Source organism: Cetorhinus maximus, chromosome 18, assembly GCF_964194155.1.
Source record: "Cetorhinus maximus chromosome 18, sCetMax3.hap1.1, whole genome shotgun sequence".
Taxonomy (NCBI): Eukaryota; Metazoa; Chordata; class Chondrichthyes; order Lamniformes; family Cetorhinidae; genus Cetorhinus; species Cetorhinus maximus.
In genome coordinates this window covers 1,735,076-1,754,385 of record NC_135896.1, presented here as the reverse complement: position 1 = coordinate 1,754,385, position 19,310 = coordinate 1,735,076, and the positions used below count along the sequence as shown (strand labels likewise).

At 44.6% G+C, this 19,310-nt stretch overlaps 1 protein-coding gene across 1 annotated transcript in view; it reads left to right on the top strand.

The window, feature by feature from the left end:
- The window catches only part of ttll5 (tubulin tyrosine ligase-like family, member 5), a 375,463-nt gene that overhangs the window by 19,109 nt on the left and 337,044 nt on the right, over positions 1 to 19,310 (top strand). Inside the window, exons 4-6 of the mRNA XM_078561984.1 lie at positions 953 to 1,035; positions 6,357 to 6,463; positions 13,179 to 13,304. Coding sequence (XP_078418110.1) covers positions 953 to 1,035; positions 6,357 to 6,463; positions 13,179 to 13,304 — 316 coding nt within the window. The remainder of the gene's footprint in view (positions 1 to 952; positions 1,036 to 6,356; positions 6,464 to 13,178; positions 13,305 to 19,310) is intronic.

Sequence of the window (19,310 nt, the reverse complement as noted above, 5' to 3'; positions counted from 1 at the left end):
AGGTCTGAATCAATTTCTGCTTCAAATGTCTTATTATTTCTTTCTATTATGACTTTCAAGATTACTTTAATGAAATGACTCAAATGTTTAGTCTAAATTGATTGTTTTAGGCTTCTAAAATAACTTAACAAATAATAAATATCTCAAGCCACTTGGAATGTATCCTTTGGTATATATTTGACCGCAAATTTCTGTTATCACTTTTAATTCTGTTTCTCCAAGGCCTTTTAGATGTTCTGTTGTTCATCAATACCTGGAGCTTTTCCTGTGCTCATCAATTCCAAAACATCCTTTCCCTCTGATGATATAATGATTGGCCTTTCATTTGCCTCTATATCTTGAGGACTCCCTTGATTTGGATCGTTGTACAATTCACTTATATATTCTGTCCATATTTTTGCTGCTGCATCTCTTTCAAACAATATTTTACCAGCTTTGTCTTTTATGCACCTACAATCAGTTGCTATCCCTTCCTTTCTGTCTGTCAAAGATTTCACCTTCTGGTGTATAACTCATTTTGTGATTTCTTTCCAGCTCTAATACTTCATCACACATCTCACTGTGCCATTTCTCTTTAACCTGCCTGCATGCACTCTATTAATTAATCCTTTAAATTTCCTTGTACTATGGTGTGTTTATTTTCTTTCCTCTTTCTATCATCATTGCTAGTATTTCATCTGTCATCCACTCCTTGTCTCTTTCTCTTTTCCATGTTGGTAATATTTCCTTTCCAACATGTTGTATATTCTCTCTCAAATTTTTCCATTTGCTTTCAACAGCACATATTCATATGGTCTAACTTTAAGCATCCCCTCCTCCAATGCGATGATGTGGATTGTAACCCAAACTGCCATTACTTCCTGTGATAAAACGCTAAGGCTAGATTAGCATTATTTATTTTAGATCATATACCAGTCCCATCTATTGTGATGTTTTCCTTTTCTTGTTGTAGAACGCTATCATTTGGCATATAAGATTGTACGCACTGAGAGCAGGCTGGTGCGCAGCATCTTGACGGTGCATGGCTTCCACGAGGTATGTTCCCTTTTTTTTATTGTAAGATAATGTTTGTTAAGTTGAAGGCACCTCTCCTTTTCCTGTTTATCAGGGTTTTGACTGCTGCTCCTTTTTCATGGGCTCCTCGTGCCACACTGTTTTGAGACCTGCAGGGTGGGAGCTTGATCTACTTCCAGGCCCCAGCTTGAGCTCAGGTTCTTCAGGCTTAAGTAAAATGGGTATGACTGTCCGACACGGAGGCAAAGTTTTTTGTCTGTGTCTTTGTGCGTTCTTAGGAGAGTTGAGGATACCTTTAAAATTTCAGTTCATGTTCCTAAAAAATTGAAAATATCTCCAATTGCTGATGCTGACAGACCTTGGTGTTTTGATTTAGGATTCATACATAATGAGATAACATCACTAAGAGCAGCCCTTTGTAAACCTCCAGAGCTAAAATAATTCAAAGAGGACCAAAAGAGCTGAAATGCCTGGGCTTCATAGGCTGAATTGGCAAGCTTCAGAGTCTGTAAATAGCCCATAGGTTGGACTTTCAACAGCCCTGGCCAACTGGGAGAGAGCGTAAACTCTACCAAAGGGAAGCTAAATTAATTACCTAACCCTGTGCTGTACCTGCCCTGGGATTGTTTGATAGGACTGCGTAGCAACATAGGAAATAGGAGCAGGGATAGACCATTTGGCACCCCCCCTTGGGCCTCATCCATCACTCAACTAGATCCTGGCTATTTTCCCACACTATCCCCATATCCCTTGATATCTTTAATATCTAGAAATCTATCAATCTCTGTCTGGAATGCACTCAATGACTGAGCCTCCACAGTCCTGTGGCGTAGAGAATTCCAAAGATTCACCACTCTGAGTGTAGAGGGAGCTTTACTCTGTATCTAATCCTGGCTGTACTGGCCCTGGGAGTGTTTGATGGGGATGTATAATTTCGCAAAGGTGAATGGCAGGTCAGAAAATTGGACAGAATGTAAAGAACAAGAAAGAATGACTAAAAGATTAATAAGGATGGAAAATTAGAGTACAAGAGAAATCTAGCTAGAAACTTACTAGCTGTTTTTATAGCTCTACAGGTGTTTAAAAAGGAAAAGAATAAGTCAAGTGAGCTTTGGTCCTCTAGAGAGTGAGAATGGGGAATTAAAAATGGAAAATAAGGAAATGGTGGATGAATTGAACGGATATTTTGCATCAACCTTCACTGTAGAATGTGCTGGCCCTGGAGAGGGTCCAGAGGAGGTTCACGAGAATGATCCCAGGAATAAAAGGCTTAACGTATGAGGAACGTTTGAGGACTCTGGGTCTATACACGATGGAGTTTAGAAGGATGAGGGAGGATCTGATTGAAACTTACAGAATACTGAGAGGCCTGGATAGAGCGGACGTGGAGAAGATGTTTCCATTAGTAGGAGAGACTAGGACCCGTGGGCACAGCCTCAGAGTAAAGGGAAGACCTTTTAGAACAGAGAGGAGGAGAAACTTCTTTATCCAGAGAGTGATGAATCTATGGAATTCATTGCCACAGAAGGCTGTGGAGGCCAGGTCATTGAGTGTATTTAAGACCGAGATAGATAGGTTCTTGATTGGTAAGGGGATCAAAGGTTACGGGGAGAATGGGGTTGAGAAACTTATCAGCCATGATTGAATGGCGGAGCAGACTCGATGGGCTGAATGGCCTAATTTCTGCTCCTATGTCTTATGGTCTTATGTAGAAGATACAAATAACATCTCGGAAATAATTGTGAATCAGGAGGTGAATGGGAGGGTGAAACTTAAAACAATTACAATCACCAGGGAAAGGGTACTAAGAAAATTATTAGAAATAAAAGCTGACAAGTCCCCAGGTCCTGATGGACTTCACCATAGGGTCTTGAATATTTTTAAGGCAGAGGTGGATAGATTCTTGACTAACAAGGGAGTCAAAGGTTATTGGGGGTAGGCAGAAAGTGGAGTTGAGGCCACAATTAGATCAGTCATAATCTTATTGAATGGCAGATCAGGCTTGAGGGACCAAATGGCCTCCTGCTCCTAATTCATATGTTCATATGGGGCAGTGTAGATGGAGCTTTACTCTGTGATCCATCACAACGAGGGCACATTGGGATCGTAGTTATGCAACTGGACTAGTAAACCCAAGGCCTCGTGTAATGATTTGGAGACACGAGTTCAAATCCCACCATGACAACTGGAGAATTTAAATTCAGTTAATTAAATAAATCTGGAATAAAAAGTTCTCTTCAATTAATAATGGTGACCATGAAACTATTGGCTTGTTCTGGTTCACTAATGTCCTTTCTGGGAGGATTCTGCTGTCCTTACCTGATCTGCTTTATATGTAACCTGAGACCCACCACAAAGTTGACTCTAAACTTCCCTCTGAAATGGCCCAACAAGCCACTCTGTAAGAGTTGTAACAAGAATAAAGCCAGCATCAGCCTGGGCATTCGACATGACAAAGGCACACTCAGCCCAGTCGACCTGCAAAGTCCTTCTCTCCAACATCTGGGCACCTGTGCCAAAATTGGGAGAGCTGTCCCATAGACTAGTCTAGTAACAGCCTGATGTAGTCAGGAGACAGTACCCTGGGAATCTTCAACATTAATTCCCATGAACTCTCGTAACATCAGGTTGAACTGCTGCAGTCCATGTGGTGTAGGCACATCACAGTGCTGTTAGGAAGGGAGTTCAAGGATTTTGACCCAGTGACAGTGAAAGAACGGTGATATATTTCCAAGTCAGGATGGTGAGTGGCTTGGAGGGGATCTTCCGGATGGTGGTGTTCCCATATATCTGCTGGTTGTGGTTGTTGGAGGTCAATCATCTCAGCTCCAGGACATCACTGCAGGAGTTCCTCAGGGTAGTGTCCTAGGCCCAACCATCTTCAGCTGCTTCATCAATGACCTTTCTTCCATCATAAGGTCAGAAGTGGGGGTGTTCACTGATGATTGCACAATGTTCAGCACCATTCGCAACTCCTCAGATACATGAAGCAAGTCATGTCCCATGGTGCCCATGTATCTGCTGCCCTTTGTCCTTCTAGATGGAAGCGGTTGTGGGATTGGAAGGTGCTGCCTGAGGAGCCTTGATGAGCTTCTGCTGTCCATGACAGTATTGGTAGGAGTGACCACTGCACAGTCCTTTTGGAGATGAAGTCCCGACTTTACACTGAGGACACCCTCCATTGTGCTGTGCTAAGTGGGATAGATTCGAAACAGATCCAACGGTTCATAACTGGGCTTCCATAGGGCATTGTAGGCCATTGGCAGCTGCAGAATTGCATTCCACCACTATCTGTAACCACAAAGCTTAGCATTGCCATCAAGTCAGGGCTCAGTGAGAAGTGTAGGAGAAAATGGAGAGAGCAGCACCAGGCATACCTAAAAATGAGTTGCCAGCCCGAAGCTACACCGAAGAACTATGTGTATGTGAAACACAGGAAGCAGCATACTGTGGACAGAGCTGAGCGCTCTCACCCAATGGATCAGATCAAAACTCTGCAATCCTGCCATATTTAGTCATGATTGGTGGTGGACAATTAAACAACTAACCAGAAAAGGCTTTCTGAACATCTGCATTCTCAATGTTAGCAGAGCCCAGCATGAGTGTAAAAGATGAGGTTGAAGCACTTGCAACCATTTTCAACCAGAAGTGCAGAATGGATGACATATTTCAGCCTACTGCTTTGAGCCCTGTAATCACAGATGCCAGTCTTCAGCCAATTCGATTCACTCCACATGATATCAAGAACTGGGTGAGTGCGCTGGATACAGGCAAACGTTATGGGCCCCGATAACATCCTGTCAGTAGTACTGAAGGCTTGTGTTCCAGAACTAGCTGCACCTCTAGCCAAGCTGTTCCAGCACAGCTACAATACTGGCATCTACCCGGCTATGTGGAAAATTGCCCAGGTATGTGCTGCCCACAAAAGCAGGACAAGTCAAATCTGATCTATTACCACCCCATCAACCTGTTTTAATCGTCAATAAAGTGATTTAAGGTGTCGTCAGCAGTGCTATAAAGCAGCACTTAGTCAACAGTAACCTCCTCACTGACACTTGGTTTGTGTCCTGCCAGCATCCCTCGGCTCCTGACCTCACTACAACCTTCGTCCAAACATGAACATACAAGCTGAGTTCCAGAAGTGATGTGAGAGTGACATCATGACAACGTTTGACTGAGTGTAGCATCGAGAAGCCCTAACAGAACTAGTCAGTGTGAATGAAGGGGAAAATCCTCCATGGGTTGGAGTCATTCCCATCACAAAAGAAGATAATTGTGGTTGACATTGCCCCAAGAGTTCCTTGGTAATGTCCGAGGACCAACCATCTTCAGTTGTTTCATCAATAACATTCCTCCTGTCATAAAGTCAGAAGGAAAAATTTTCTCTGATTGCACAGCGTTTGGTTCCTTTTTCAGCCCCTCGGATAATGAAGCACTCTGTGGCCACGTGCAACAAGTCCTTGGCTGATAAGTGGCAAGAAACATTTGTGCTACATAGTTTCAAACAATGACCATCTCCAACAAGAGAAAATTGAATCATCTTCCCTTGATGTTCAACAGCATTACCATAGCTGGTAATCAACATCCTGGGGGTCACAATCGACTATAAACTTAGCCACATAAATACTGTGGTTATAACAGAAGGTCATAGACTGGGAATTCTGTCCATCATCCACTAGGCACAAGTCAGGAGCATGATAGAATACTCTCCACTTGCCTAGATGAGTGTGGTTTCGACAATACTCGAGGATCAACACCACCATGATACAGCAGCCTGCTTGATTGGCACCCCATCAACTACCTTAAACATCCATCACCATCAGCACATAATGACAGCGCGTGTGCCACCTATAAAATGCACTGCAGTGACTCGCCAAGGCTCCTTCCACAGCACCTTCCAAATCTGCAACCTCTACCACCTAGAAGGACATGAGCAGCAGATACATGGGAACACCACCACCTGCAAATTCCACTCTAAGCCGCACGCCATCCTGATCTGGAAATATATTGCAGTCCTTCACTGTCGCTGGGTCAAAGTCCTGAAACTTCCTCCCTAACAATACTGTGGGTGGACCTACACCACATGGACTGTTGCTGTTCAAAAAGGCCACCTTCTCAGGGAAAATTGGGGATGGAAATAAATACTGCCCTTGCCAGTGAAGCTCACATCCTATGAGTGAAAAAAAAGTGCCTGACCTGGCAGTGTTTGACGCTGATGATATGTTTTAATATGGGAAAGTGTCTTATTCGCCAGCACTGACGTCCTTCACCTTAATAAACAAAATTTGCAAAACAGATTGTTGGTACTCATGCAGCCACATTTCCCTTTTCTTTACGTGCAGGTCCATCCCAACAGTAATGATTTCAACCTGATGTGGACAGGTTCCCATCTCAAACCTTATGTATTGCGCACTCTGCTGGAGTTTCAGAAAGTCAACCATTTCCCCAGGTACATATCTATGTGATATTTCTTCCTCAATTGTCTGAAAGTTTGATTTACCTGTTTGATTGTGGTTTAATTTGCCGCCAGGTTGAATCTGCTTGTTATGGATAATCTTTGTTTCTATTGTAATGTTTCCTCCGACCCTCCTGCACCTTTCCATTTTGTGAAGGGAACAAAGCTTTGTGGGTGTTTTGAAATGTACTGACCCCTGAATTGGCTTCAAGAAGTTATTTCCCGGTCCGTGCTCTGGTGTGCAGGGAGTGGGAAATAGTATCCCTCTGGGATGCTGCTGGAAGTACTGTTGTTCACCATGAATGTACATAATTTGGGCTCAGCAATTGGAGCTATGGTGTTGAATTTGCAGATGATACGAAACAGTGATGGGAAGTGGCTGGCTAGTTAGCTGATAACGTGGAGGACTGCACCAAAATACAAGATATCAACAGATTTTCGGAGTGACCAGATAACTCAACTCGGGGTCACTGTTTCAAAATAAAGGGTTGCCCGTTTTGGACAGAGATGAGGAAAACCTTTTCTCTTGAAGGATGAGAGACTTGGGTACTCTCTTCCTCAAAAGGCAGTTGAGGCAGAGTCCTTCAATATTTTTAAGGCAGAGGTAGATAGATTCTTGATAAGGGGATGAAAGGTTATCGGGGGGTAGGCAGGAATATGAGCTTTAAGATCATAGCTGATCTGATTTTTTGAATGGTGGAGCTGGCTCAAAGGGCCAAGTGGCTTTCTCCTGCTCCTAATTTGCATGTTTGTATTTGGATGTATGTATGGCAAATTAGTTCAACAAAGTGAAGTCTGAGATGGTTCATTTTGGTAGAACGAATAACGAGGCCCCTTATTCTTTTCAAGACAAGTGTAGCAGTGAAATTAGATCTGTGAATTCAGCTACATGAAGTTTTTAAATGTAGCAACCAAAAGTTAATAGCTGCAAAGTGTGAAAACAAAGTAATGGGGTTCATCACCTTGATAGAAGGAGTCATCACAGACACCAAGATGTTTGAACACCTCTCTGGAGAGGCTGACTTGTTACCCTGGTTAATCATTGACTAAATAATGAATATCCCCAATCTCTTTGCAAATTGTTTTGAAATGATGATGATGTTTCGTTAGCGTTAAGCCAATTGAACAAGGTGCAAGGCTGAAATTAAACATATCTGAAATGAAATGGGGAAGATCAGAAATCTGTGCTGTGCTCTCAGTGGTGTAGTGGTATTGTCACTGGACTGGTAATCCAGTCCCCAGGGTAATGCTCCATGGACCCAGGTTCGAATCTCACCATGGCAGATGATGGAATTTGAATTCAATACAGTTGTGGAATTAGAAGTCTAGTTGTTGTAAAAACCCATCTGGTTCACCAATGCCCTTTAGGGAACGAAATCTGCCATCCTTACCTGGTCTGGCCTACATGTGACTCCAGATCCACAGCAATGTGGTTGACTCTTAAATGCCCTCTGCAATGGCCTAGCAAGCCACTCAGTTGTATCAAACTGCTAAAAAGTCAATAAAAAGGAATCAAACTGGACGGACCACCTGGCATTGACCTCGGCACCTGCAAAGTCCTCCTTAGTAACATCTGGGGGCTTGTGCCAAAATTGGGAGAGCTGTCTCACAGACTAGTCAAGCAACAGCCTGACATAGTCATCCTCATGGAATCATACCTTACAAATAATGTCCCAGACACCATCATCACCATCCCTGGGTATGTCCTGTCCCACCGGCAGGACAGACCTGGCACAGTGGTATACAGTCAGGAGGGAGTTGCCCTGGGAGTCCTCAACATCCAGCCCCCATGAAGTCTCATGGTATCAGGTCAAATATGGGCAAGGAAACCTCCTGCTGATATCCACGTACTGCCCTCCCTCAGCTGATGTATCAGTACTCCTCTATGTTGAACGCTGCTTGGAGCCACAAGGGCACAGAATGTACTTTGGGTGGGGGACTTCAATGTCAATCACCAAGAGTGTTTCAGCAGTACCACCACTGACCGAGCTGGCTGAGTCCTAAAGGACAGAGCTGCTAGATTGGGTCTGCAGCAGGTGGTGAGGGAACCAGCAAGAGGGAAAAACATACATGACCACATCCTCACCAACCTTTCTGCTGCTGCAGATGCATGACAGTGTCAGTAGGAGTGACCACCTTACAGTCCTTGTGGTGAAGACAAGACTTCGCCTCATTGAGGATACCCTCCGTCATGTTGTGTGGCACTACCATAGCGCTAAATGGGATAGATTTTGAACGGTTCTAGCAACTCGACTGGGCATCCATGAGGCACTGTGGGCCGTTAGCAGCAGCAGAGTTGTATTCAACCATAATCTGTAACCTCGTGGCCTGGCATATTACCCCACTCTACCATTGCCATCGAGCCAGGGGATCAACCCTGGTTCAATGAAGAGTGCAGGAGGGCATGCCAGGAACAGCGCCAGACATACCTAAAAAACATAGGCAGCCAGTGATAGACGGAGCTAAGTGATCCCACAGCCAACGGATCAGATCTAAGCTCTGCAGTCCTGCTACATCCAGTCGTGAGTGGTGGTGAACAATTAAACAACTCTCTGGAGGAGGAGGCTCCACAAATATCCCCATCATCCATGATGTGCTACATCAGTGCAACAGATAAGGCTGAAGCATTTGCTACAATCTTCAGCCAGAAGTGCCGAGTGGATGATCCATCTCGGCCTCCTCCGGAAGCCCCCACCATCATAGGTGCCAGTCTTCAACCAATTTGATTTGCTCCACGTGGTATCAAGAAACGGCTGAAGGCACTGGATACTGCAAAGGCTATGACAATATTCTGGCAATTGCACTTGTGCTCTAGAACTTGCCGTGTCCTTAGCCAAGATGTTCCAGTACAGCTACAACACTGGAATCTACCCGGCAATGTGGAAAATTGCCCAGGTATGTCCTGTCCACAAAAAGCAGGACAAATCCAAACTGGCCCATTACCGCCCCATCAGTCTACTCTTGATGATCAGTAAAGTGATGGAAGAGGTCATCAACAGTGCTATCAAGTGGCACTTGGTTAGCACTAACGTGCTCAGTTTGGGTTCTGCCAGGGTCACAGGAAATGAAAAACAAACCGTGACAAGAAGGGATAGAGAGTACCAATCTAACAGTAAATCAAAAGATGAGCCTAGAGGCTATAAAAAGAATAAAAGGATAAAACTAAAGCCTCTGTATCTGAATGCAAGAAGCATTCAAAACAAAACAGATGAACTGAGAGTGCATGTGGAAATAAATAAATATGACCTGATAGCCATTACAGAGACATGGCTGCAGGAGGACATGGATTGGGACCTGAAAGTCACTTATGGGAGTCGTGTATAGGACCCCTAATAGTAATGGTAGAATGGAGCATAAAGGAAGAAATAAAGGGAGCTTGTCAGAAAGGCACGGCGATAATCATGGGAATTTTAATCTACATATAGACTGGAAAAGTCAGATGGGCAAAGGTAGCCTGGATGAGTTCAAAGAATGTTTCTGGGATAGTTTCTTAGAACAGCATGTTCTGGAACCACCCAGAGAGCAGGCTATACTAGACCTGGTATTGTGTAACGAGATGGAATTAATTGATGATCTCGTAGTGAAGGCGCCCGTAGATAGCAGTGACCATAATTGCATTTTACATTGCAAAATTGAATTTTGCATTCGGAGGGAGGGAGGAATATGTCCAAAACTGTTTCTAAACTTAAATAAGGGCAATTATGAGGGTATGAAAGCAGAGCTGGCTAAAGTGAATTGGCAAATTAGGTTAAGGGATTGGTCAATAGAGATTCAGTGGCAAACATTTAAGGGGATATTTCAGGATACATAGAATAGGTAGAGGTATATATGAGTAAGATAAAGTCCAAGGGACAGACACACCATCCATGGCTAACTAGAAAGGAGGAAGATAGTATCAAACTTAGAGAAAAAGTATATAATTGTGCAAAGATAGGTGGAAGGCCAGAAGATTGGACAGAATATAAGGAACAGCAAAGGACGACTAAAAGATTAATAAGGAGGGAAAAATTAGAGTACTAGAGAAAACTATGCAGAAATATAAAAACAGTAAAAGTTTCTATAAATATTTAAAAAAGAAAAGTGAACAAAGTGAGCGTTGGTCCTATAGAAAGTGAATCAGGAAAATTGATAATGGAAAACGAGGAAATCGCAGATGAACTGAACAGGTATTTTGCATCAGTCTTCACTATAGAGGATACAAGTAACATCCTAGAAGCAACTATAAATCCGGAAATGGGAGGGACTGAGGAACTTGGGAAAATTACAATTGCCAGTGAAGTGGTACTGGGTAAATTGCTTGAGCTGCAGTTCCATTAGATTGGAAGATAGCAAATGTAGCTCCATTCTTCAAAAAGGGAGGGAGACAGAAAGTGGGAAACTACAGGCCAGTTAGCTTAACATCTATCATAAGGAAAATGTTAGAAGCTATTATTAAAGAAGTTACAGCAGGGCACTTGGATAAGTTCAAGGTAATCAGGCAGAGTCAACATGGTTTTGTGAAAGGGAAATCATGTTTAATCAACTTATTGGAGTTCTTTGAGGAAGTAACATGTGCTGTGGATAAAGGGGAACCGGTGGATGTACTGTACTTAGATTTCCAGAAGGCATTTGATAAAGTGCCACATCAAAGGTTATTGTGGAAAATAAAAGCTCATGGTATAGGGGGGAACATGTTGGCGTGGATTGTAGATTGGCTGGCTAACAGGAAGCAGAGAGTAGGCTTAAATGGATCTTTTTCAGGTTGGCAAGATGTAACGAGTGGCATGCCACAGGAATCAGTGCTGGGACCTCAACTGTTTACAACTTATGTCAATGACTTTGATGAAGGGATGGATGGGATGGTTGCCAAATTTGCTGATGACACAAAGATAGGTAGCAAAGGAATTTGTGAAGAGGATATACTATCAGATCAGCCATGATCTTGTTAAATGGCGCAGCAGGCTCAAGGGGCTGAATGGCCTACCCCTGCCCCCTTGTTTGTATGTACTCAGCTTCTGTCCTCATTACTTCAAACATGGACAAAAGAGCTGAACTCCAGAGGCGAGGTGAGAGTGACTGCCCTTGACATCAAGGCAGCATCTGACCAAGTGTGGCATCAAGGAGCCCTAGCAAAATTTGAATTGATGGGAATCGGGGAGAAAACTCTCCACTGGTTGGAGTCATACCTAGCACGAAGGAAGATGGTTATGGTTGTTGGAGGTCAGTCATCTCCTCCCTGGGACATTGCTTCAGGAGTTCCTCAGGGTAGTGTCCTAGGCCCAAACATCTTCGGCTGCTTCATCATTGACCTGTCTTCCATCATAAGGTTGGAAGTGGGAGTGTTCACTGATGATTGCACAAATGTTCAGCACCATTCATGACTCCTCAGATACTGAAGCAGCCCTTGTCCATATGCAGCAAGACCTGGACAATATCCAGGCTTGGGCTGACAAGTGGCAAGTAAGAGTCATGCCACACAAGTGCCAGGCAGTGACCATCTCCAACAAGAGAGAAACTAACCATTGCCCCTTGACATTCAATGGCATGCCCATCACTGAATCCCCCTCAATCAACATCCTGGGGGTTACCATTGACCAGAAACTGAACTGGACTAGCCATATAAATACTGTGGCTACAAGAGCAGATCGGAGGCCAGGAATCCTGTGGCGAGTCACTCACCACCTGACTCCCCAAAGCCTGTCTACCATCAAGGCACAAGTCAGGAGTGTGATGGAATACTTCCACTTGCCTGGATGAGTGCAGCTCCTACAACATTCAAGAAGCTTGAGACCATCCAGGACAAAGCAGCCCACTTGATTGGCACCCCTTCCACAAACATTCACTCTCTCTACCACCGACACACAGTAGCAGCAGTGTGTATCATCTACAAGATGCACTGCAGGAACTCACCAAGGCTCCTTTGACAGCACCTTCCAAACCCACGACCACCTGGAAGGACAAGAGCAGTAGACACATGGGAACACCACCGCCTGGTAGTTCCCCTTCAAGCCACTCACCATCCTGACTTGGAAATATATCGCCGTTCCTTCATGGTCACTGGGTCAAAATCCTGGAACTCCCTCCCTAACAGCACTGTGGGTGTACCTACGCCACATGGACTGCAGCGGTTCAAGAGGGCAGCTCACCACCACCACCTTCTGAAGGGCAACTAGGGATGGGCAATAAATGCTGGCCTAGCCAGCGACGCTCATATTCTGTAAATGAATAATTTTTTTTAAAGAGTGTGTATTTCCAGCATTCAGGAAAACTGGTTAATTTTCTGTGATCCTACTTAACCATTGAGATGTTTTGTGATTGAAAGCAACCTGCACACTGCCACAAACCTGCAGATAGATGGAGTTAGATTTTACATCTAGTTAAAAACCTTAAAAAAGCAAACTTTTTTAACATACTGACAACAACTAACATGAATATTACTGTTTCTCATTCCATTTGTCACAAAATTCAGTCCAGCACTTCAGTCTCACTTTTGATCACCGTTTCCAGTGTGTAACCTGTCGCTTCCTGCTGTCTTTGAGAAACAGTGTAGGTTCATTTCACTATGAGCTGCTCCACGTGAGCTGTAGAATATCTGCCAGAAAGTCAAGAGTGTAGTCCCCATTAGCGGTGGTTACACCCGTGACGTTATGCTGGGAAAAAACCTACCCGAAGGTATGATTTTTCTTTTACATGGTTCTTTATTGATACCATTCAATTTCCTTTGTTCCAGATCCTATGAATTAACCAGGAAGGATCGTCTGTACAAAAATATCCAACGCATGCAGCAAACCCATGGTTTCAAACACTTCAACATTGTACCCCAGGCTTACATCCTCCCCTCTGAGTACCAGGAATTGTGGAGTAAGGATCTTACACAGAATCACAATGTAGTCGAATCCAAATGATGCTCTCTCTGGCGCAGCATCAGGCCTGTGTTAGTTTGTGATTATGTTACTGATGCAGTCAATCTGGAGAAAGTGGTGTTTAAACCCTACCATGGAATCCTGAGAATTTGAATTCAGTTTACATCAGCTAACAATAAAAGTGACTATGACCAGATTATTGGAAAAACCTAACTGGTTCACTAATGCCTTTTGGAGAAGTAAACCTGCCATTCTTACCTGGTTTGGGCCTATATGTATCTCCAGGTCCACACCAACATGCTTGACCCCTAACTAACCTCTGAAATTGCCTAACAAGATAACTCGGTTACACAAAAGCCACTGGTTTAAGGTGAAGGCCAACCATCACCTTCTCAGGGCAACCAGGAAAGGACAATAAGTATCTACATCCTGAGGCTGGAGAAAAGCGAGGATTTTGACAGGGAATGGTGTGGCGTGGACTTGATTGGCCCTCACTTCATGTCCTCGGTGCTGCCGAAGGGACAGGCACTCTCTACCTGACCATCTTTTTCTGCTGCCAGATCGGACAAGGATGATGGTCTCATTGTTTTTTCTGTTTATAAGGTTTTCTATTCCCACACGGACCTCCAGGGATAAGGGAAATTTAAGCCTCTGCTTAGCAATTCTGTGTGCTCTGTCCAAGGGCCTGGTTGCCTTAGGGAGCTTGCTGTTTAGAAACTGCTGCTGAGCCCTCATCCCAACACCGTGGTCGTACCAGGCTTTTGGTGCACATGTGTTGATGCCAATGGCATGCAGATGGCAATGATGGTGCCTTTCATCATTGCCCATTCTTCAAAAGAATGGTCAGGATGCCCAGCAAACTGGTCCTCTTTGATCAGCTTAACTTGACCTCCTTATCATTTCCATTGACCCAATCTCTTTCTTGAGACTAATCTACTTGTTCCTTGGTCCCATTTATACTGTCTGCTTTAGTGTCCTTTCCTGATAACTTATTTCATATTTCTATTTTTATTCCTCACTGTTAACGTGCACCCCAGGGATTTGAACCATGGAACAAAAGAGAACAATTCACCTGGAACAACTTCTCAAATATGAAGACTTCAATTAGATCAACTCAGAACTGGAGTGTTTCCTAATAAGAGTCCATCAGATACACCAGTTTCTAATTGGGTTACGTTCCTGGACCAGCTCCTTGTTGGTTTCTGCCCTAGGCCCCAGCTCCTGGTTGGTTTCCACCCTGGAGACCAGTTTGATTAGGTTGCCTTATTTAAAATTAGAGTTCTATTGATACTGTAGTTCTAGTTGGAACTAATCAGAAGTTGTTGATAATTGTTGACATTTTTTTAAAGCTGCACATACAAAGGATAAGGGACCATGGATTGTTAAACCCGTGGCATCTTCTAGGGGCCGTGGAGTCTACCTGGTCACGAATGTAAGTGTTTGTGAATGGAATGAGGGAAGTGGGGGAAAGCTGATGATTTATTAACTGCTGTGGACCTGACCTCCCCCTCCAGCCCCCCCCACAATCCCCACAGCTCAGTGAAATGATAGGTTAGATTTTGCCAGTCTCTGTTGAGTCAGCCTAACTCGGAAGGGATAAAACTGCGGGTGTTACAATTTGCCTTGTGTCCCAAACTCGATGGTGGTGGGGGCCTAACGCTGATGTCCTGCTTGTATGCCTTCCCTTCGTCGGGGTTCCTGCTCCTGACTCATGGAGGAAAGTCCATCCCTATGGACATTCAATGAGGATAGCTTGGCTGTTACACCCTCAGTCCTAAATCTCTCTTGCCCAAGTTTGACCCTGTGACCTCTTGCTGTAGTGTCATGTTTTAGTTTAAAGAGAAAAGAAAGAGTTGCATTTCTGTAGCACAACCTCAGGGTATCCCAAAACACTTTACAGTCAATGAGGAAAATTTGAAGTGTTGTTATCACTGTAATACAGGAAACGTGGCAGTCAATATGTGCACAGCAAGCTCCCACAAACAGCAATGTGATAATGATCAGATGATCTGTTTTGATGAAAATTGAGGGATAAATGTCGACCTGGGCAGGTGAGAGGGCGCAGCCTGAACCATGGCTGGCGGTTGTGCTCTGGATCTCCCTTTCCTGTACCTCGGTAAGCTTACGCCTCAGTCACATTCTCTTAAAGCTTAATCACCAAGTTTCTTCAGTCTTTCCTCATAACCCCGTCCCTCTGACACTGGGGATCAGCCTTGTACCTTTTTTGTGATCAGCCTCCGGGCCTTGCGTCCCAGTGACCATAGCTGGACACAGCACTCCTGATATGTCTAACCAGAATGCTGTAACTCCAGTGACCTAAATGCTTCTCCCAGGACTGAGACTGGCCAACAAATATTAAATGATTGTCTACTGAAGTGTACTTCCCTAACCATTCGGTACCAGTTCATTGTACTGCACTCAAACCTTGTTTCTTATTTTTCTTTCCAATGTTTTAGCCCAGCCAGATTGCAACAGATGAGAGTATCCTAGTTTCACGTTACATCCGCTCTCCGCTGCTAATTGATGGTAAGTTATCCTTTTCAGTAGCCTGTACTTCACTTTTTTGGCTTTATTTGGTCACCCTGTCTTGTTCTTCTTAAATTGCAAATACACAATTAAGTGCTTTCTTCGTAACCCACTGTATTTTTCCATGGCTATAGGCTTGCATGGACACTGAGGGAGCAGGACTGTTAGACCCATCAGCTCTGATGGCTGTATGATCAGCGCCCAGCAATTTCCTCAGTTAACAGATTTTAATGTTCTTTCCACCTATGATTAGGAGCAAGACATTCAGGGAAAAGTATATGGCATAACAGCGTGAATGGGGCATTTACTATCATCTTTTGATAAATTTCCCTCTGTAGCCTAGGCCAATTGTAACAAGCTACTGGTTTGAAAAGAGCTAATACTCTCCACTAAACTCTCCATTCATGTTGCTGCACCATGCATTGCATCCTTTTTTTCTCTATTCATTTTTGGGATGTGGGCATTGTTGGCAAGGCCATCTTTTATTGTCCATTCATTGTTGCCCTGAATTTGATTCATCCTTGATGCCTTCATCTTCCACATAAGCAGGCTGTTTCTTAACATCACCAACAGATTTGCGGTCAGTTTTCATTTGTATGTTGATAACATCTAATTCTACCTCTCTGCTACACCTCTTGACCTCTGCGTGGGCTCACCACCCTTCTCTCTGTAAACTTCTCCAGCCCTACAACTGCCTTCCAAACTATCCGTTCCTCTGATTTCACCCTCATGCATTTTTCCCCCTCCTCCTTTAAGTCCACCTTCAGATACTTAGATCTCGTTCTGTAGAATTTCCTCCTTAAACTTCTCCTCTCCAATATCTCTCTCTTACTTGAAGACCATCCTTGGAAGCCACCTTCTTGAGCAAGTTTTGTTATCTCTCCCTGTATCTCCTTCCTTGACTTGACCGCCATTTAAAAAAAATTTTTTTTCACATCTTCTCTGAAGATGTTTTATTCAGACAAGTTTTTCTGCTTATATCAGAAGGAAGCCATTTGGCCCGGTTTGTCTCTGTCAGCTCTTTGCTAAGCCAATGCAGAACTAACTCCACTGTTTGTGCCCTCCTGATGCCCTTTGCATCAAATATTCAATTTTCCATTAATGGAGCAATGGTCTCTGCCTCTACCAGTCCATGTGGTGAAGTATTCCCTGCACCTACAATCCTCTGCCCCAAGAAATTTCTCCAAACCCCTCGCCTCACACACTCTTAATGCGAATTTTAAATGATTGACCCTCATGTTATTCAAATACTTTTCTTCTTCACTCTCTTTTCATGATTGCGAAAACCTTTGATCTCAGCATTCCTATCCCCCTTAGTTATATTCTATAGGGCCTGTAGAAGGGGATATGATGGGTGGAATGGTCATTTCTCGTTTGTTGTACTTGTTCTATATATGGAACATGATGAGCAGAATCCCTCATTTGAGGCATGATGTAAAATATCCCATGTTAAATCATAAGACTGATTTTCCAAATCTGCTCCTGAGGAATATAGGATAATGATGGGGGATATGATGTGTGTAATCAAATTGTAAATATGTTTTTGATGTTGCTTCATGTGAATGCATAGAGGAAATCTTCACTCCAAATCTTCACAGGCAATGAATTGCATTCCAAGTACATCAACTGGTGTTATGTCAGCAAACACAGCAAAGAAGATGGAGGACCTTTGTCACAGGTTATCTTAGTTGAGGGATGATTGTTGGTCAGGGCACCAGGTGAACCTATCTTCCAATAGTGCTGAGGGATCTTAAATGTCCATATGAGCCAGTAGACTGGGCCTTGATTCTCACACGACTGCCCTGGAGTTTCATCATGTGCCTTGCGTGTTGAACCTACTACCTTCTGTCTCGGAGGCAAGTGTGTTGCCGCCTGAACCAGTCGGCCAGTAAGAGAAAGCTGAGTCAACTGTATTCTGAGTTAAAGGACAATGTATCTCAGTGTGGAGTTACTTACTTTATTTTCACCATTTGCAGACTTCAAGTTTGATGTGCGCTTATACGTCCTGGTGACGTCCTACGATCCTTTGGTGGTTTATCTCTATGAAGAAGGACTGACAAGGTAGGAAACCTCTCATTTTTACACTACTTATACAGCGCTGGCATGTCATCGGTATTATCTGTCAATGTTTTCTCAACAAGTAGCAACAATTGCATTCATTTAGCACCTTTAATGCAGGTGCTTTTGGAGGTATACGGAAGACAGATAGTGAACTGATGGAGGAAAGTTAGTTCAATTAAAGAAACAATGTACAGTGGGAGCAGTAAAATCAAGTGTAATGTTACTTTGGGTACCAGGAGTTTACCTCATCCTCATTCTCCACCCCTACCACACCACCCCTCCACACCACCCCTCCACACCACCCCTCCACACCACCCCTCCACACCAGCCCTCCACACCACCCCTCCACACCAGCCCTCCACACCAGCCCTCCACACCAGCCCTCCACACCAGCCCTCCACACCAGCCCTCCACACCAGCCCTCCACACCAGCCCTCCACACCAGCCCTCCACACCAGCCCTCCACACCAGCCCTCCACACCAGCCCTCCACACCAGCCCTCCACACCAGCCCGCCACACCACCCCGCCACACCACCCCGCCACACCACCCCGCCACACCACCCCGCCACACCACCCCTCCACACCACCCCTCCACACCACCCCGCCACACCACCCCGCCACACCACCCCGCCACACCACCCCGCCACACCACCCCGCCACACCACCCCGCCACACCACCCCTCCACACCACCCCGCCACACCACCCCGCCACACCACCCCGCCACACCACCCCGCCACACCACCCCGCCACACCACCCCGCCACACCACCCCGCCACACCACCCCTCCACACCACCCCTCCACACCACCCCGCCACACCACCCCGCCACACCACCCCGCCACACCACCCCGCCACACCACCCCTCCACACCACCCCTCCACACCACCCCTCCACACCACCCCTCCACACCACCCCTCCACATCACCCCTCCACACCACCCCTCCACACCACCCCTCCACACCACCCCTCCACACCACCCCTCCACACCCTGCAGCCTTGCCCCAGACAGGAGTAAGGCCATTCAGCCCGTCAAATCTGTTGTTAGGAACAGGAGGAGGCCGTTTGACTCCTCGAGCCTGTCATGTGGTACAGTGGGTTTCAAACATTTTTAGTTAAAAGACCCTTTTTCAAATGGATTAGTGACCGCAGAGCCCACATCTAAATTATAATATTATATGGTACCTAGAAATATGGAAGTATTGCTTGTAATTTTTATTAAGTTTTATTAATGCTTTTAACAAAACATGTATTTATTTACAGATATTAGTGTGCCTGCTTCTCACTGCAGAGTCTGGTGTGATGTTTAACAATGATGCTCATAAATCATTTTTCATTCCAAATGGGGTGTGTCATTTTTCTTCATTGCTGCCAAAGCAGAAAATGATGTTTGTTGTTGGGAAAGGTAGCAGCA